Raw genomic sequence first — 20,403 nt, 5'->3', positions numbered from 1 at the left:
AGTGAAAACATGATGAGGATCATGAGGATTACATTTCTGCCAATAGTTCCCTTTCACCTAAATCTTACACACTGGACCTTTAACTGTTTGTGATTAAACCCAAGTGTTACAGTAACAGGGAGAGGGAGGCATGAAATGAAATGACATCAGTTATGACAGCAGCAGCATCTTGATTACAACAGCCACAGTGAACTACTGGTCATACTAAACCAAGTAAGGAAAGTAAAGGAGTAAAGATGCCAATTATTATAATAACTAATTTAATCAGTTTGTAATAATTATCACTAACAAGTCTCCTGTTTCCTTCAGCTCTACATACTTTCATTGTGACTTTCAGCTGAGAGTTTTGGTCTTTGTGGCCAAAACTATAAACTTTGATTCAAATCATAATTTGTAAGAGGTTTCGTTTTCTAGTTTATTCTAGTCAATTTAAGTTTTGCACAACTTTATTTTCATTTTCTACATGTGCAAGAATGTGATAAACTTAAGAGTGAACTGTGATTTTTGAAGGGGTTGCTGAATAATCTGTATATGTGGCATATTGATTTAATCATTTTTCTCTGTAGCCTATATAGAGGAACATTGTTTAGTGGTGTAAGCTCATCATTTTAAACAATCTGTCCTTCCAATATCATTAAAAGTCAATCATATCCATGCCTGTTGGCTTTGTCATTGACATTTTTCTCTCATGATATTTCTGGAAGGTGATATCCTTTCCTATTAACACCAGAATTAGTTTTTGAATTAAAGTGATTCAAGAGCTCTGGAGGCTCAAGTTGTATTTAAACACTGAGGTTCATTCCACACCTTAGAAATGGCAGTTTAAATTTAAACAAAACCCTTTAGGTCCACTCACACTCTTCCACAGCAGATTTAATCTTTGGACCTTGGAACCACATGCTTCAACATGTGTCGTCTGTTTTCTGTGCAGAGCTGGAGCACACTTTTTATGGCTGTTTTTGTCCTCACACTGGCCCCTGTCCACCGCAGCAGGTGAAATAGGTTGGGTATCAGGACAAAGTAATAACTGACATGTTACTTAACTATATGCATACTTGGCCGCGCGGTTCAGCTGCATTATATCTCCGCGTTTTTCAACTTGTCAAAAGCAGAACCAGCCATAACACCAGAGAATCACCAGGGAGTAGGGTTGGGAAACGAATTCACAGAAAGGAGGAGAGGGAGAGAGTACCATATGTGGATGAGAAACATGTTCTCATGCTGTTTTTCTTTTGTTTCAGCTGCGCGGCCCCACCTTAAATGAGGACAGGGAGCAGGGGAGCGCACTGGACAGAGGAGGAGGAGGAGAGGGGAGAGGTAGATGGGAATTCATTGAAGAATCGGGCATAATGTGCTCTGGGCAATCCCCGACCCAGCTGTTTTCCATTCAGTGGGAGTCCAAGCAGTGAAATGTAGCAGGGGTGGGATAGACAAGCAGAGAGAAGTGGAGGAGAAGAGGAGGAGGAGGAGGAGGAGGGAGATGGTAAAACATGGCCTGAGACACAACACGTAAAGGTCAAGATGTTGGCCTTTAAGAGAACTGATGCCTCTGTGTCTCTCTCTCTTTGTCTCTATGTCTCTCAAAAACTACATTTGAACTTCATGGTCTCTTCTTTATCTGTTTTTTTCTCCCATTTAGTTGTTCATAGTGTGCAGGATGCAAACACTTCCTTTATGGGGCTCTGTATGTGGATTCTCCTCATTCTCTGACCTGTTGCATCATCTCCACCTTCTCACATTCATCCAAGACAAAAAGCTTTGGACAGGTCAAGTGCTGGTCAATAGTCCATCTGTTCATACCTCGTATTACTGGCTGGGGCTGCAGGTAACAGCTATTGTGTTACTCATAATAAACACAGTGAACCTGTGAGGCACAAGCCAAACTAACCAGCAGCAGATTGAGTTGCGCTCTTCAAAGCGTTCATCAGGAAGTTATTAACACTGTAAAACACATGGATGAAGCTTTAATTGCCCACATTATTGTACAAACAGAGGTTACTGAAATTAACCTGCACCGTCACTGTCTCCTGAGTCAGAAACATAATGAAAGCCATGTGCTACAGTGACACAAAACACAGCTCATTTGCATCTGTGATAAATATTAGAATGCATTTAGTGTTTAAAGTCTGTTGTGTGTGTTGAACGCTGCCTCCCCATTAGTTTGTTCTTGCTTTTTGGACTTTACAAGCCTAATATTTCTTCTCCTGTGTAGTTTTGTTTCTGGAGCAATGCAGTAAAGCAAAAAAATGAGAAGAGCGTGTCGGTTTTAAACTTTAAAATCCAGCTGTCTTCACATTTTTTATTGCATTGACAATGAACTGAACTATTTTGCATGGGTTTGACTGAGGTGTGACTGACAGAAGTGTGTTTATGTGAGTTTAGAGAGCATCAGTTGTTGTTTAAAGAATTAATCTTAATAGAGGAGAAACGCAGATATCGTAGACCTTCCTGCCACATCTCAGTTACTTGGTCGTGGTTGAGTGATCCCACCGACACCGAGTTCTCAAGCAACCTGGCGTACAGTTTTACAATGATGTCATGATATTGAAAGCTGCTGCAGGAAAGTCCGGAAATCTTCTCTTTGATTCTTGGAATTTAAGAGAAGTCCCAAAAGTGCAAACATGAACGCAGAGCTGATTTATGTTGTAATTTCCCTTTAATGACAGTGATACACTTGTGAGTTTTCACGCACAGATGCAAATGAAACACACACTTCCTAATCTCGGCCCTGTACCGACTCACCTTCGACCTTCTCACTCCCATCTACTCCACATCTGAAGCCCCAGGTTACACAAACAATCCACGATCCACTCGATCTACCTCGTCTCTGCACATATGACCTGATTATTCACATCCTGGGTGTAAAAGCACCGGAGACTATTCCAGCATGCTCACTAAGGAGGGAAAACATCCTGAAGTGTTTTCTGACGGAGACAGACACTTCCACTCACACTTACGAATGCTTAAATGTGACTGGCATCTTTTGTGAGGGGGAAAAGCTGCACAGTTTTTCTCACAGGAGGCTCAGTGAGACATTACCAGGCTGAATGAGGGCACCCACTGCCTGACACCAGACACCTCAGACCTTTGTCATTTAATCTGCAGCACCTCAGAGTGGCAGAGAGGCAAACGGGCAGGCTTGCACTGGCCTGCCGCCACTAGTCTTCTGGTTTCTCAGTGTGAGCAGTGGGCACAACGTTTCTGACAACTGCCCCTGAAATAAAAACACGAAAAGGAACATTTTGGGTCTGGTACTACAATTAGATGGATCTCAAACAAACTCCCAGGACAGTCAAACTTATTTTGAAAAGAGAAAACAAGGAAGTGTTTTGACATACATATCAGTTTTATAAATTATCTTCTATTAATTTCAGATCTAATGTACTCACTTTATTACCAATACACATGAAGGGTTCTTTCGGTGTAGTTCAGGATTATTACCACCTGCCTGTTTTAGACTGACTCCTGCTCAAAATTCAAAAGTTGGTAAAAAACAAAACAGTCCATGGCTAATCTTGCAGCACATTAACAAGTCAAATACATCACAAATACTGTATGTAAAGATTAATTATAGTCTTTCCAGGGTTGAGAAATCCTGTCCCTATAATTGTCCTGTCTCTAGCATTATAAACAACTTTGCAGAACTTCTGCATCTTTTGAAACTGAAAGATTTGTTTATTAAATTGAACTTCCTGGTTTATATTGTTTGTCACACTTTTACCAGAAACCACCCACAACGAATGCCTTTTTTGATCTCAATTGCGACTCAAATAAGGTGATTTACATAGATTATCTTGCTAAACCCTTAGTTTGTCTCTAAGCTGTCTGATAATCTGAATGTTTGTGCACCAGCTCAGACCTCAGGGATAAACTTGGTGAGTACAGAATCCTCCTAACCGATAGTAAGGATCCTCAACTATTTGCTTGAAAGTTCTGGAAGCTAGTAAGTGGACTTTTTGTCAAACATATGGATGAAAATAACACCCACATTGTAAGGAACTGGAATTTTCCTGAAACTGACAGAAAGCTGAGCCTGCGTTCCAGCTTCAGGAAAAGAATTAACTGAGACGTGTTGTAATTCTCCTGCTGTTCCTTTTGTTTTCCCCCTACTGTTCAAACAGCGTCGAGCGGACGGCATCTTTCATTTACACCTGGTGGACGCCATCACGCAGGAAGCACCTTGACTTCATGAATGCTGATGATTTGCAGCACCTGAGAGAAAAAATGCTAATGTGTTTAATGTCGAGATGTAATTTGTGGCACGTTGCTTGATTCATATCAAACATCTGGAAGGCACTATATGATTTCTTACGTGCTGGTGATAATAAGGTGATTTTCACACAGTGGAAAAGGATGTGAGCGTGTGTGCCTGCCTGGCTGGTTTTGCTCCTGCTGACAGAGTAATGGATCTGTTCATTGTTGCATGTGGACTGTGTGTGATGTATGAGATTCATTTGAAATTCTCTGTCTTAAATGAGGCACTCACATGTCTCCATATGGGGGAATATGGACTCGAAGGCGAACGTATTGTAGGAAAATGAACAGAGTTTGTTCATTTTTGTGGTCGTCTTCGCTGTGAAATGGTCCCGATCGCGGTCTTTTGTCTAATATTTTTCTTTTAATATGAAACCCACGTCACGCACAATAAATGTGTCAAAAACACAATTTGTTGCTGCTTGAGTTTTTGCACAGAATATTTAAAATGGGATAAAATGAGTGTAAATTCAAAACATTAACAACAGTAAAACATTTTAATTATATCTAAAAAATAAATGTTGGAATGGAAAGTTGTGCATAATTTTAATTTATATTTATGTATTATTATTTGAATTTAACTTGGACATGCAAAAAAACACAAATTAATGAAATGATTATTCATTATGAATCCATTATGCAATTCACTTTATTGCCAAGTTGATTTTGAGTATAGTAACAAACAAAAAAAACATGACATTTTTTTTCACATTGGCTTTTAAAAAAAATAAAAGCCTTATCAACATGATTTTATCAAGACACCATAATTAAATGAAATTATCATAAAAACCCACAATTGAAATTTACACGAGAAAATTAACTATAAAACATTTAGACATGCAATAAATACATTCATTTCACTAAAGCAAAGTAAAATCAATATTGACATGAAGGCAAAAAATTTAAACAAAAAAATACTGTTTGGTTTAATGTATTGCTTTTAATTGTTTTCACGGTATAAACTGTTGTAAAACCACAAAACGAAACACTGGACATTTATCATGTTTCACGTACATCTGCCTTGTGCCTGCTGAAATACGATCCTGTCTTCCACTGAAAATCTCATTTCCACTGTAAATTTGTGATGTATGTGTTTTTTTCCATCTATCTGTAGCTACCACTGTCTGCGTGGCGGTCTGTGTTACTGCTGAACTTCCTTGAACCACAATCAGTCGTAGAGTAAAACCACCTCAAAACGTCACAGTGATCTTCCTTAGATCATAATCCATCATTTCTTCACATAACCTTTTTCCAAAACCAGAATCAATGCTTTTGTGTGTGTGTGTGTGTGTGTGTGTGTGTGTGTGTGTGTGTGTGTGTGTGTGTGTGTGTGTGTGTGTGTGTGTGTGTGTGTGTGTGTGTGTGGACCCTGAGGCTCTATTTTGGCACAGGTTTCGGTGTGTTTTGGGTGGAAGCCGTCAGCGGGATCGCCTTCTCTTTAATAATGGGTTTTTCTACAAGAAGCGACAGTCCAAACGGAGCAGGGCAACCTAATTAAATCTGACCTAATCTGAAGCAGAAGTCTGCCATCCAGCTGTGTGTGTGTGTGTGTGTGTGTGTGTGTACAATCAAATCTTCTCCCTGACAACTTTCACTCTTCCAAACTCCTGCATGGTTTGTCCTTTGTCTTGCTCTTTGTTTTTTTCTTTAGGACTTAAACTGCTGGAGCAGAAATTGTAGACTATGAACTATAAAATCGTCTGTGTGTGTGTGTGTGTGTGTGTGTGTGTGTGGGTGTGTGTGTGTGTGTGTGTGTGTGTGTGTGTGTGTGTGTGTGTGTGTGTCTATGGTAGAGACAGACACAGAGATGCAGGCTGAACAGATGCAGGAGGAGGACATGAGCAGCCAGAGCCCCCTTCCCCTATACTGGACTACAAAGAGCCCACTGTGGGTCATGCTGATTGGGTGATAATTGTTAGGTCTGGGAAGAGGATGACATCTCAGGGGGCATGCTGACATGAACGTAAAAAAAAACCTTGGCAATGACCTGCAGAAATGAACAATGAAAAGGAAATAAAAACTTTCCTTTCAAGATAATTTCCTAAAAAAAGAGGAGGGGGATAATTAGAGTAAGCTCAAGAACGAGGTTAAAACAAAAGAGGTGAAGAAACACAACGTCACCAGTTTTTCTTTGTTATTTACTGAAGATTATGACCATAGAGCACAAGCTATTCTCTCTGTTACTGCTTATTTACCTCTCTCCACCCTTCTCCCTCACTTGTTCCCTCCATCTCAGCGCATGACTTGGCTGGCGCAGCCGAGGCCCGGCTCAATTGTGCAATTTCATACATGTTTACTTTACTGGCATCTTTCTGAGCATATTTTCCCCCGAACATTTCCCCTCACATTATTCTGCATTTCCTCTACAATGATATGCTGTCTTTAATCTCCCCTTTGTAAGCCGTTTCTTGGCCCCAGGATCAGAATACAATAACGATGTCAGACTTTTAGATTTGGCTCATCATCTGCTGTATTTTAACACATGCCACAAAGTTAATGTTGGAAATTGATCAGGGCCTAAAGAAAAAGAAAGTAGCTCTTCACGTAAACATTTAGACAACTGTCTTCTTCAGCATGAAAAACAGCTGGAAGTAAGTGGATCATGGGAGGGAAGGGGGGAGGCGGTGGGCGCTGTGGGTCAGCGGTTGGAGTCGAGTGTAAGAGGAGAGAGGGGACAGAGAGAGGTGAGGCGGAAGGCTGCGCATTGAGGGAACAAGGGCAGTGAGCGAACGTGGCCGAGCTCTGCACTGGAGGGAGGAAGAAGAGGAAAGTGAAGGAAGCAGAGTGCCAGAGGAAAAGGCAATTGTGGGACTTCTAGGGGATCGTAAGAGTAATAAAAAATCACAATACAATGATTTTTCCAGAAAAGTGCAGTTCAGGGAAATAAATCTAAAGCAGCTGCTTGTAATAAAGACTCCGAAAGTGTCAAATCTCTCCATCGTACTTCACCCTGCTGCACTGTGGGAAAGACGCTCAGACATGTAGATGGGCAGGTGCACACACACACACACACACACACACACATGCATGTACACACACATGCATGCACTTATACAAGTTATTGCAAAGTCACTTAATGCTTCTTACACCAAAGGCACACTTGTATTTTTGACCTAAGTTTTTGGTTTCACAGCCAAAATATGACTTGAATATTAATAATTTTTGGCTGTAGCTCATAAATAGAAATATTACATTGGACAGTAGTGGCACATCTGCGCTGTGCTCTCATGATCAACCACACAGACGATGGCTTTCATAACAAGGCAACTTCGGTCAGAGGCCTCACGCCACAATGCGTCCCCTGGAAACTACAAAGATGATCAGGGAGTTTTGTTTTGAGCATCTGCGATGTCTGCTAAGTGCTTCAGTCTTTCTGGCACACAGCGTGAAACACAATAAATGTCAAACAGCATGATTGCAGATCAGGACTCTACACATAGGTGACCTCGGCCTGCTGCCGCTGGTGGAAAACTTAGATGCATACTTTGAATTTTTACTTTTTTTGTGGTGTCATTCCAAACCTCTTTTTTGGTTTACACTGGCCTCGTCCAGATGCTTTTTAATTCTATCATGTTGGTGTTATAAAAGGGGACGGCTGCTATTTCAGAAAGAAATGGACTTGATTTGATAGAATAAAATAAAAAAGGTAAACTAACATCTCAAGGTTGGTGGCTTGTTTTACACCACTCATTTATTTATTTTATTGCGTTCATTCGTTTTCATTGTGGTAATTAATGTAACTAACTGTTTTAAACGCCTAAATTTATTACTTTCAAACATCTTCATCCAAACCACTTTCGGGAACCAGAGGTTTTCTGAGTTGACATGTCGTATAAATAACATTCAGAAAAGGCATATGGCACTAAATCCCCATGGGGTGAGTGGCTACACCAGTAAATTAAAACAAGACTCTTCTAATTTTACAGACTTAATCAACCACAGAGCTGGTTTTTATTTTAAATTATGATGTACAATACAGTTTCTATGACGCTCATATTGATCAGCTCAGTCCCACTTTTTTATGGGGAAAACACTGTGATGAATTCCTGTGACCAAAGGGATGCCAGAAAAATTAATCCACAACATCCTCAAATTGTAACAAAATGTCTGAATGGCTTCCTCACTGTGCAGCGCTTGAAAGGCCACGATGTTGTATCACTGTGATACTGAGCAGAGGTTTATTCCCAGAGAGCAGAGAGGGGAAGGAAAAGAGAAGATACAGTCTACTTGTTTTCTGAATGGAGGGTTTCAGAAGTACGACCAGGCTTTCATACTGAGACAATGGCTCATGTCCACCCTGCTGCGCTCGCCCTGCTCCTCTCCCTCCCCATTCTCCGTCCCTCTATCTGCCTCTGAGCAGAAACACACGGCACATCCTGCTCGACGCAGCGCACCAGCCAAAAGTTCACTTCCTGCTCCTCAGCTCTTCTCCTTCACACCAACCCTATTCCCAGGACATGCATTAACAGCCGCTTATATGCTTAAATAGCATAGGGACACACAAACAGACAAGAAAACGCTTCCCCTTGCTCTGGACACACCACCTTCCCCCGTCCGTCCATCTGTCGTACACATTGACACAATTAAACAAGTGGCAAAGAGTGCACATCCTACAGAACCGTTCAGCCATTATCTTGCTCTTCCCTCCTGCACAGATTTGAAGTGACAGTGGAAACAATTCATGTTATTTTAAGGGTGTAAGGAGGAGACAGATTTTCATTTAAACTCCTGAATGAGAGGGAGTGAGAAATTCCCACGACTGACATCCGCCCGTTGCTACGTTTTTAACACGTATGCATGTTTGTGGACTGAGTTGCTACTGTTAATAATGTTTGATTTGAAGTTATTCTTTCTTTTTTTTTTCTTCAAACCAAAACTTGAAGTATCAAGGAAAACAAGCAGGCTTCCTGTGTGTTTGTGTGCATGTGCGGCCTCAGCCTGACTCTCATCAAAAGTTCACTAACCTCTGGAGAAACAAGGTCAAACAATTTGAGTCGTTTTCAGACTCACCCAGAAAAAGCCACTGCTTGTCTGTTTAGAGAGCTGCATCGTGTTTTGTGGGCAAACAGAAATTTCAAAGCTCTATACTCGTCACCTAGATTTTAACTGTACGTGTGGTTAGAATTGAAAAAAACAACAAAATGGCATCACGCTCACTAACATGTGGTTCAGAAATTCACAAACAGCCAGTTAAGATACTACCAAGATGTCTTTGCCTTATGTTATAACAATGGAATTGGTCAGACCGACACAAGCCTCTTCGAGGACAACACAATAGAAAATGTATACCGCATAGTAAAAATAACAACAAAAATGTTAATATCACATGTTATCTCTCCACCATTAAACTGTAACAAGAAATGTATAAACACAGAAATAACCACAGGTTTAACACAGGACCACTGCCTGTAAATTAGAAAATAAAAAAAGTGTGTGTGTGTGTGTGTGTGTGTGTGTGTGTGTGTGTGTGTGTGTGTGTGTGTGTGTGTGTGTGTGTGTGTGTGTGTGTGTGTGATGATGTTGTTATCTGAGGGTTTACTAAAGTTTAGCATTTTCCCCATGCTGGGTTCAGTCCTGAGGTAAGCACCAGTTTCACATGCGCTGCTTTCAAAATGAAGTAAAGAAAAGTAAGTGACAGGAAACAACGTGTTTGATATGATCATATGCTACAGAAGAAGAAGCCCTTAAATTATTGTAACATTAAAAAAAACAATCCCAAAATGTCAGGCACATCGTCTGTGATTTTTTTAAGCCTTTAAGATTCACTACGTCTATCACAGTGTATTTATGGCTTTAGTCTTCACATTCACCCACTGAGGTTGGCGTTGGCACTATAGTGGTCAGACAATTTTAATCTAAGGACCAGTAAAAGTGTTAGAATAAAAAATAGACAAAAGGGCAGCCTGTTCTTTGGAATAAACATTCAAAGACAAGAATGTGCCTTCAACCCCGCAACCTTTAAGTGCTCTTTTGTTGTCAAGCTGGAGGAGCCGCTGGTCCGCCAACACAGAAATATGTCATTCTTTGTTTCCACGTTTGATACCAGCGCAGGGGGAAAGAAAAAAAACGGAGGCGAGGCTGAGGGGGGGGGACACTTGCTAAGCTGGGATGTGATGTTAATAAGTGGATCAGAGGGGTAAGATGGCAGGCATGAAATGGGACATCATGCTGGCGAGCAGTGCGAATTGTCCAGGAGAAAGTGAGATTTCACAGGGATTACTGAGCCACGGCAGCTGGGGAGTGCTGTTCACCCGTCGGCTTCCAGGGAAGACACACAAACCCCCTTCTTATTTTCATTTGACTGACAGATTAGCAGCTCACTCTGTGTGTGTGTGTGTGTGTGTCGTGTGGAGCACTTTTAAAGGCAAGGGCTGGGAACAGCATTGACTTTGGCCTGTCAACAGTAGCAGGACAGAAGACTACAGGGGAGGGAGGTCAGATGTGAGGTCGGACAGTGGATCAGAGCGGCGTCCAACCCGGCATTTGACTACTGCCGCTCCACCATTAATCATCACGCTGCTGCAAGTGGAGTAATTGCTCTTGACAGAGCTCTGTGTCATTAACTCTTGACCCAATCCTAGCCTCAGCTGCATCCGTAACTGCAAATATTACACAATGTCAGAGGCAACACCCATGCGTCGTCTACACCATGAGATGCAGGGATTAGTGTGTCATCAGTTGGGTATTTGCAATCATGTCCCAGCTATGAGATCACAGGGCCGTGCTTGCTGCATCGCAATAACAAGTGAGAGCTGTGGGAAGTCAGTCAAAATGCAAAGAAAGTTTTAGCTCGAGGAGGGTTACGCTCTGAGTTTATGGCTGCTTAAGCTACCGCTGCTGTCACATAGCTCGAGCCTTTACACACAAATATCAAGGGAAGTGGGTTACTTTAAAAAAATGTGGTCAAAATAGAGCAGAGGAGACTTTACTGAAAATGCTGAAGCGATTGCTCTTATTGTTGAGTTATTTCCTTGGGATGCAGGAAGATGGTGGGGAGAAGCTGGAGGGTCAGATACATAAATTGTCCAGTACCCGAAAAACAGAAAAGGAAAAAAAACAAGAAGAAAAATATATATCCTCCCATTACTTTAAAGTCCAGGAGAGCTGGTTTATTCATTTGATAAAAGTTCCGCTCAGGTCTGGACACAAACCCTGAATCTTGTCCATATGTGCTTTTTTTCATTTCTTGTACACAGATGAATAATCAATAGTACACAGGTTTAGGGTGTGATTGCAATGTTTCCTTGCAACAGTTTCTCTTTGGATTTCATCATGGTACAAAAATAAATAAAACAATTTCATTTTGGTTTTCAATTTGTAACTTTGGCTCAATGGCTGAAATAAAAAAAAGAAATGTTTGTTTGCATATACGCTGTACATAAATACTGTACTTCTTTGAGTGAGTGTCTCTTGGTCATGGAATAGCACAGACTTCCTTTATGAAGGAGGACTTTAAGATACATTAGATGCATAGAAAGGCACTGACAGTCTAAACGTTTTGGTGTGCATTAGCAGACCAGTTTCTTTTGGCCTGAGTCTGAGGTGCAGAGGAGGATATTGAGGTGAATGGCTTTAGAATACTGCAAGTTGTGTGTGCACACAGACCTATTGGCGACAGGTCACATGTCTTAGCTGGGTGAGTAGCGGTCAATGGTGCGGGCTTCTAGGGCCTGTGGGAGAGCAGGCAGGGGTTGTCCCAGGACATCCATCTTGTCGTGGGTGAGGCCCAGGTGCTCTGCGGCCAGTTTGGACAGCGGGTAGAGGCTCTCCAAGGCCTTTCCGTCCGCCACCAGCTGCTGAGCTTGGATGTGAAGTTCATTGGCCTTCTCCTGCTTCAGCCCAAGGTGCTCTGCTGTGTATTTACTCAGAGGATAGATGCCCTCTGCAAAGTCAAGCTTCAGTTTCAGATCTGCAGTCAGGCCCCCCGCACTCCCTCCGCTGCTGTGCATCTTCATGTGGCTGATGAGGTTGCGCTGCTGGGCGAACTTTCCCCCACACACCTGACATTCGTAGGGCTTTTCCCCAGAGTGGATGCGCATGTGCTCAGTGAGGCGATACTGGCGGGTGAATCGCATGCCACAGGAGTCGCAGGCAAAAGGTTTAAGGCCCAGGTGGCTACGCATGTGGCGCGTCATGGTACCACGCTGCGTGAACTTCTTGCCACAGATGCTGCAAGGGTAAGGCCGCGTCAGCCAGTGGGTCTTCTCGTGCTGCCGCAGAGTGGCTGGATCTTTGTAGGACTTTTCGCAGTTGGAACAGCGGTAGGGTCGGATCATCTCCCCGAGGCCCCCTGAATTCAGCCCCTGTCTCGACTTAGTCTCCAGATGGGACAGACTGTTTAAGCTGTTGCTGCTGTTTAGGCTCCCGTAGCCGTTTGTATTACTGCTGGCGTTTTTGGTGCTGCTGTTATTGCTGTTTCCCATCTCCCCACCAGAGTTGCCGTACAGCTCCTCTTCTGTGTGTGTCTCCACGTGTGCATTTAGCTGCTCTGAGCTCGGGAAGCCTTTGTCACAGGGAATGCAGACATACAGATTGTCCCCGAAGCTCTCTGGCTCATACGGCATGTGGAACCTCCCCATTGGTCCCGTAGGGGAGGGGCGGCCTTCACTGCTCCCTGTCTCCTCTGTCCCAGACCCGCTCTTGTCATCTGCTCCTTCACTCTCCTCCCCAACCTTGTGGTGGTTGTGATGCTGGTCTCCATTTTCACCTCCCTCCTCCTCATCCTCATCCTCATCTTCATCTTCAGCTGTATATGGCTCATGTTTCACCCAGCGGTAGATGTTGCCCATTTCCCTGCCTGCCTCGCCACCTTCCGTGGGGGTGTCAGGGCTGGGGGGGCATGGGTAGCGATCTGTGCCCTGGGAGCCTGAGCGGTGCAGGTGGGGAAGATGGGGGCCAAGAGGCTGGTTGAGATGGGGAAAATGTGGAGGAGTGAGGGAGCTTGTCTGGTCGGTGGACTCCATTTTTTCAGAGGGGAAAGCCCTGCCATTCGTCCCATGCATGGGACTAGTGCGGCCGCTCATAGTCCCGTCTCGCTCCTCATCGTTGTGAGTGTTTGCCAGATGGGAGTGAGAGGGTGTGTGCTGAGACTGGGAGTTGGGGCTTTTCTTAGAGAGATCAAGGCCATAGTTGGGGGAGCAGTTTCTCTCAGGATGGGCTGAACGCCCAAGTTGGGCAGGCAGAGCTGACTGCAGGGATGGGAACACCTGAGAGCCCTGGGCAGAGGTGGGAGCATACAACTCCCCAGCATGGATGGCTAATCGATGGGGAATTAGCTCCTCTAGTGGTGGTGCCCGGGGTGCATGGCTATTCAAAATTCCTCCTGGGGGGCAGGGTTGAATGACTGGAGTAGAAACTCTGTACCTGCCACCACTCCCTAACCCCATGCTATTTGGTCCCATCTTTGGATAGGGCAGAAATGCAGGGCCTGGGCGTGGAGGGTACTTGCCATGTCTTTTCATCTTCTTTTTGCACAACGCCACTAAGTCAAGCAGCTGAAGGTAGCTAGCTGCTGCCAGGACGGCCCCCAGATTGGGTTCAGTGGGAGAAGTGGGGTCTCCCTCAGCAAGGCGGCCTGTGTAGATGTAGTCCAGAATGACCCTGAACACGCCTGGACTCACCATCTCGTGGTCGAGGTTGATGAGATTGTCATGGACCACTAACGATTTCAAGTAGAGGCTGCTGGCGGCCAAAATGTTCTTGTGAGCTCTGAAGAGGGCGTTCTGCACCACAATGATAACATCACACAGGAAGCCCTTGGTGCGCTGGCTGTTGAGCTGCAGGAGGAGATCCCTAGCATGACTTGGAACGTCCATGGCATCCAGCATCGTCTTCAGTCCGCCACCTGCAATGAGAGATATCTGTAAAATATCATGCAGCAGTCAGCATTTCACTCCACAAAAGCAATGTTTCATTTCCAACATTACTGTTATTATCAATGCTGAATTTATATAAGAAATCTATGAAAAGGTTAGGATTTACATACATGTGAAACATTTAAGTGTCAAAAGGTTTAACCACAAAATCTGCAGGAGCAATACAGACAGACAAAGACATCATAATAAAAAAGACTGGTCTGATGATTAATAAAGATGAATTAATTTGCAAAAACATTCGTTTTTATGCAAATTCATGATTACAGTTTTATTATTTTGATTTTAGAGCCTTGTTTACTAATTAATAATCAGTGCCTTCAGTATTTGCTAAATCATGTTAACGTCATACATTAAGCTCTATGAGACGTGTGCAGGGAGCAGAACTCATGTGTGGGAAAAGAACATGCAGGCCACTCGGTGAAAGTGAACTTTTGCTGAAGGTGAGCTGCTGCAGTGGTTTTCTCATTATCAGAAATTCAACTGTATGCATTCACTTCCTCTGCAGCGAGCAAAAGAGAGAGAGCAGTAAAGCCAGAGAACCACAGATATATATTTTTGCAACTGCTGGCTTCCTGATAAAGTATTCTAGGAGTAATGTACAGATGTTTGAATAAAGCGAGCGATGAACGTTTCACAAATATGATGAACAGCAGGTATAAACGTGTGAGGGAAGGACACGTCCAAAAAAAGACGGGTCTCACGGCTCCGCACTCTGTCCAGTCATATAAGGAACACTGAGCGCACAGGATGCAAATCAACCTTAGATGATTCAGTGCTGTACATTGAGATGAGCTCCAGGGATTTAATACGCACACACATACGCACACACTACGACATCAACGCTGCCTGTTCCATCCAGCTTAAAATAAACTACATCAGCTGCGTGCATGAAACACAATGTATTGTTCAATCAGTGGCATCTGTTTACTTAAGGGATTAAACATCTTAAACTGTCCCTATGGGGTTGCACTGGCTGATGGGAAACAAGCAACTAAATAAATATCATGTCATCTGTCTGATCCCAGTCTTCCTGACACCAGCTCATTCACTCCTTGTTTATTTCATTCAGTCTACGTGCTCAGCACAAGAAGATGGAAATATGAATTAATTTTTTTAAATCTGACTGAGGAATTCTGGAGAATCCTGAACAAAAGAAATCCCGCATCTATTTTTCTCGCTCATTAGGACAGTTTTAGCTGCGTGTTTGTTTTAAATGCATGTTCAGCATCAGGCAGTTAACGTTATCACTGCTGTGACAAAGGAATAGTTACTGTCAGTATAACAACCAGATAGTGATGAACATCTTTTAAATATGAATTCAATTATTATTTAATATTCTGTGTTCAATTCTAAACACATGATTGAAGTGCTATTTATTACTTTATACTTTATTATTCAAAATTATCTTTAAAAAATAAATAAAAGAACAAAAACTGTGAATAAGAAGGCAGGTATGGCAGGTTTACGTTGGACTCACACTCATCATTTTCCACTGTTGTCATCTAAAGTGTTTCCACTTCTGGTTTCTGTCTGGCTTTGATTACGCCACAGTGGTACTCAACTACAAATATCAACGTCGGTCGGATCAAACGTGTTTAGAGACGAGTGTGATGCGAGGAACAGCGCGAGTCATTTCCATAACTGGCTGAACTTCTGCAGAGTCTCTACTGCGCTGAGGCTGGTTCAGCTCACTGGTTGCTGCATGGTGACTGCAGCGGGACGTGGTGACAGGTTGTGTACTAACACACACAATCACTGAACAATCTTGACAGTATGCACCGTTATGTGACAGTTCATCCAAGAGCACAACAGAAAACTAAACCCAACTTTATATCTGGATTTGTTTGAAATATTTTAATCTACATTTGCAAATTTCTCTTTTTCTATTGGAGTCATGCAAAAAAGCAGCCTTTGTATGAATCTAGAATCTGCTGCAACTTGTTTTTGGTAGTCTTGTGGTAACAACTGTACAAGGTGGCTGTGGGATTCCCCATCAACACACTATCAAAATCAGGATAAAATCGCTTTCCTCTTGCTGGGGTCAGTCTGATTCCTGTGTGACCCCACCACTTGCCTTTTTAAATCAGCTGACCTCACCGTTTGATGACAAAAAAAAAAGTGCAACATGTTTTTAAAAATCTCGATCTGGAGTGCATGTGTAAGCTCACTGCATCCTGTTAGGAAGCCATCAGTGATTGCAGTGATATTTAGCCGTAGAAGACATTTTAAATCGAGCCTGCTACATAAAATATTCTGGTAAACACTACCCGAACCCTGCATTGGTTTAATAATAAAGTTTAATAATTTTTACTGTTGCACACAGTCAGAGTCGCCTGAGAAGAAGGCGACAGTGTTTTTATCACAACAGCCTTATTTCTAATGACCCATCAAAAAGCGGAGGAAACTTAAATGATGCTGATGCTTGTTTACAGCAATGACATTCACTTATTCGCATTATCCGCATATTCATTGTCCCTGAGTTTTGTCTGTTTTGTCACTTTTGTGGTTTGGGGGATGAAGCCGGAGTCTAAACGTCAAAACTCTACATCCAGCCTCAGTCACATAAACACTCACGACATCTGGTTAAAACATCATCTTCACGTTATATTTTCTCTCATTTCAATTTGATTCCCACGCAACCATGTTTATTTTAGAGCCCATTTCACCATGTTCACATAGCCTATATGTTCAATTTATGGGGCAACACTGCAGCACAGAGTCCATGGTAAACTAGCAAAAAAAGATATTGGACTGGAGGTTTTTTATTACTTCAATCCAACTAATTTCATTTTTGTTGTTTCTGTGAGTCACCAGAGTTGAATACAGGCTGGAGAGGTCCTACATGCATGAAATATCAGACCTGGAGCTTTCTTTACATCGAAGGCTGATGAATAAGTGAATAAGTTTTGGTCAGATCAGCAAACATGATGGAGAGAGTCAGTTTCATGTTTAAATGCTGCAATCACACAATTTTAAAAAAAATAAGCCTTTAAAGTTGCAGGAGAGCAAAGCGCAGCTTGTTTTGTTACAGTTAAAATCACATTTATAATAATCAACCCCTCTCTGGAAGCATCAGCTGAACAAGTTGTCAGTTTGGGGTTTTAAATCGATTATAATCCTTTAGATTTTATAGCAGATTATTCAATTTTAATTCATTTTAACTGCATGACATGCTTTTTTATAATTTCTTCTCCTGAGTATTTAAAAGTGACAAACTTCACTAAAAGTCAATAATATTGACTTTATGAACAACATTTACTTTTTGTGCCGTGATGTTATGGACATGAGGACTGGTTCCTCTGTCACTGTCTTGTCTGTGCGCTTCACGTCGCCTTTTCGCAGGCAGAAGCATGGATCTGGTCTTCTGACCCTGTGCGCGTCTTTTCCGGCTCGAATCCGTTCTCCCCTGCTCTTCGCGTTTTATCGCTCCAACAAAACCACATCACGAGTAAATCCATCCCCGTGCGTGCGTCTGTGCGCCTCATCTGATCTCTACCTCTGCGTATGTGTCTCCTAGATCCCCTCCAGAGACGCACCGTCCTGTGCGCCCTGCCTGTGCGCCACACAGCTGTTTCTTATACCAGCTCTCTGCATCTTCAGACCTGTCAGCAGCGCTCACAAGCTGCTCCGTCATGCAGCTCACATGAAACCTCGGAAATCCATAAATTAAACAAGTGACTCCGAACACACACTAAAAAATTCTATAATATTCTTTTAATGTCTGTGTTCGCCTGAACTCAGCGGTGACGCTATTACGCACAGTGATTGGCCTGTTTTACAACATCCAACTTATTTATTGCTGCAACTTCCGTTTTTAAATGTGTTAGCTGGTTATTAAATACGCTGAAGATCCGTTTTCACAGAAGTCATTGTTCCCTTTAGCTTTTTATAATTAACCTGAAATTAAAAATTAAACTCGAAGGTCAAATAAAATAAAAAAAAACACATTTTGAAACGTGAAACAGACTTGTCTTGTTTTGTACTTTATATACTTTTAAATTGCTTTAAAGCCACATTTCCTCTAAATTCACCATAAGACTACATCATTCTGACTCTGGAGAATTTTAAAGATAAACTGTCTATAATTAATTATTAGAGAGAGGAAATTTTGGTTTTCAACTGACTCCAATTTAATGCGTAAAGAAGAAAAAGCGAAGAATATACGACTGGAATAAATAAAAAAACACATAAAGGCTGCATGATAGAAAGTATGTGTCTTACTCATATATTAACGATTCATTAAAAAACTGTATTTCCTCTCTGGCTGCACATCACGCTGCAGTGTTAAAGGAATAAAAAGCTAAATGCCATGCGTCCTCCTCTGCTCTGGTGCCTCCATGTGCCCAGCAGCAGCAGCAGCTCTTACCTGCATGCCCGATGTCCTCTGCCATCCGATCTAAGTCTCCCTTAATGATCATCTCAGCAGCCTCCAGGAGTCATATCTGACGTTTCAGCTTTCAACTGCCAGCCTCCAACAAAACCATGCCAGTTTTCCGAGCGCGTCTGCCAGCGCTTTTTTTTATGATTATTAATTGATATGAATTTCTTGTCGCTCCTGAGGTCCGTCCTCCCACCCACTTTCCTCCCTCTTTCTCCCTCTGCCCCTCCTCTCCCCTCTCCCTCTCTCATCCACTCCTAAAAAAAAAAAAAATACGTGCTCAGACCAGCATCAGTTTCCTCTTGTTTTTTTTTTTTTTCTAGTAATTTCCTTAGCTATTTTTGAGTCAGAGCAATAACGCGCACCGGGATGATAATGGAGCCTCTATGCGCCTTAAGTGTTTTAGCGCCCCGTGTGATGTCAGTCTATAATAAAACTAAAAGGTAAAATCGAGGGCAGGAACTTCGAGTGACCCCGACTTGAACTTCTCAACACATCGTCTTAAAGAGACAGACAGCGAGTGTATACATCGAGATATATGTTCCATATTTATGATCAGCTGCAACTCAACTGAGGAGAGGAGTTTACTGATGGAAATGAATCAAACATCCTCCAGAACTTCACTATGTTTACTTTTAATTTGGGCCTCAGGGACAATTAATTCTATGTTATTGATAAAAACAAATTCTTGTTCAACTGCAGCTGTTCTGTAATAGTTTTAGATAAAGTATAATCATTCATAATCAGAAATGAAGGTGTCACCCACCTTCCCTGCAGGAATCCTCTGAGAACATGCAGGGGCTTTAAGAGGCCCCCTGGCTTCACTTAAAGACCAGAATAAGATAAGTGGAAACTAAAGGGAGGTTTGATAAAAAATAAACCTGAAACCTCCCTGTCTCTCAGGTAAAGCACCATCACCTGGACATGGATGGATGACTGTGTCCTCTCACACACAAGGGCCTTTTTGCATTTAGATAACTTCAGTAATGTGCCTCCCTACTTAAAAAAACCTTATTTTCCTTGAGCATTAATTTCAAAATATTTTGATGCTAAGAAATAAAAGAAGGCAGTTGTATGCGTAAAACACGGAGTCCACTGTGCTGTCATTAAAATAAATTATTCTAATTTTGTTAAAATAAATTCTCCACCTTCTAAGGATATTAAAACTAATATTAAATATTTCATGTGCCTTTTATAAATTGTAAGCTTGTTTCTGTCTTCACACCAACATCTTGTAGCCTACATATAAAAAATGATGGTTTAATAGATCAGGGGTGATATTTAAATATAAAACATGTCTAACAAAGTTTATATCAGATAAGCTTTAGGCCGGATATGACAATATGATCCAGATGTTCATTCTTAGTCACTACAGGCTTCACCAGGAGCATCGCCTCAAATCTAAATATACATTAAAAAGCATATTAAAGTAGGATAAACTCGTTATCATGGAAGTCCACAGTCTGCTGCTCATTCTGACACTGCGCACGACCACACGTCTGCGGGGATGTCATCCCTGCCTCTCCGCCGGATCCCACTCTTACCTCGGACTCATGTCTGGTGCTCTGGCCGTGTGTCTGCTCTCCTTTTCGGCATTCCCTCAGCAGAGATCTCCGCCGTTTCCTCCACGTCCGGCTCCTCCGCAAAAAAAACCTTTTCTTCCGCGTAAGTTTGCGGCCCTGTATCTCTCTCTCTCTCCCCCCTCTCCCCTTCCTTCAGCCTCTTCTGTACACTGGGTTTCTCACGTGTTAACGACACTCTGACACTTCAGACAGTTGTTGGGTCCGGTCGGACCAAAACCTGCCAGTGGAGACTTTACGCGCACAGCGACACCCAACGGCAGCGACTCCCACTGGCTTTAAAAAGGTGGACAAGAGGTGCGGGCATGTTTGGATG

General features: G+C 42.4%; 1 protein-coding gene across 4 annotated transcripts; it reads right to left on the bottom strand.

Moving 5' to 3' along the window:
• Window positions 1–5,543: 5,543 nt before the first annotated feature.
• On the bottom strand, window positions 5,544–20,327 carry hic1 (hypermethylated in cancer 1). Of its 4 annotated transcripts, none has more exons than XM_020087907.2 (2): window positions 20,052–20,327; window positions 5,544–14,098 (listed from the first exon to the last, which is right to left on the bottom strand). In XM_020087907.2, the coding sequence occupies exon 2, from the start codon at window positions 14,079–14,081 to the stop codon at window positions 11,883–11,885; it is 2,199 nt and encodes a 732-aa protein (XP_019943466.1). In that variant the 5' UTR covers window positions 14,082–14,098; window positions 20,052–20,327; the 3' UTR covers window positions 5,544–11,882. The 4 variants fall into 4 exon arrangements, with proteins under 4 accessions (XP_019943466.1, XP_019943467.1, XP_019943464.1 ...); XM_020087908.2 differs by having other exon boundaries at window positions 5,544–14,114; window positions 20,052–20,189; XM_020087905.2 differs by lacking the exon at window positions 20,052–20,327 and adding an exon at window positions 18,496–18,883.
• Between the last annotated feature and the right edge of the window lie 76 nt (window positions 20,328–20,403).

This window comes from Paralichthys olivaceus, chromosome 11, assembly GCF_024713975.1.
Source record: "Paralichthys olivaceus isolate ysfri-2021 chromosome 11, ASM2471397v2, whole genome shotgun sequence".
NCBI lineage: Eukaryota > Metazoa > Chordata > Actinopteri > Pleuronectiformes > Paralichthyidae > Paralichthys > Paralichthys olivaceus.
This window is presented reverse-complemented; position numbering and strand designations above follow the sequence as displayed.

Excerpts from the sequence above, each read along its gene's own strand:
- hic1 (XM_020087905.2), bottom strand. The coding sequence starts at position 18,547 with ATGATCATTAAGGGAGACTTAGATCGGATGGCAGAGGACATCGGGCAT. Across the intron at positions 14,099-18,495 it reads AGAGGACATCGGGCATGCAG|GTGGCGGACTGAAGACGATG; the intron begins GTAAGAGCTGCT and ends CTCTCATTGCAG.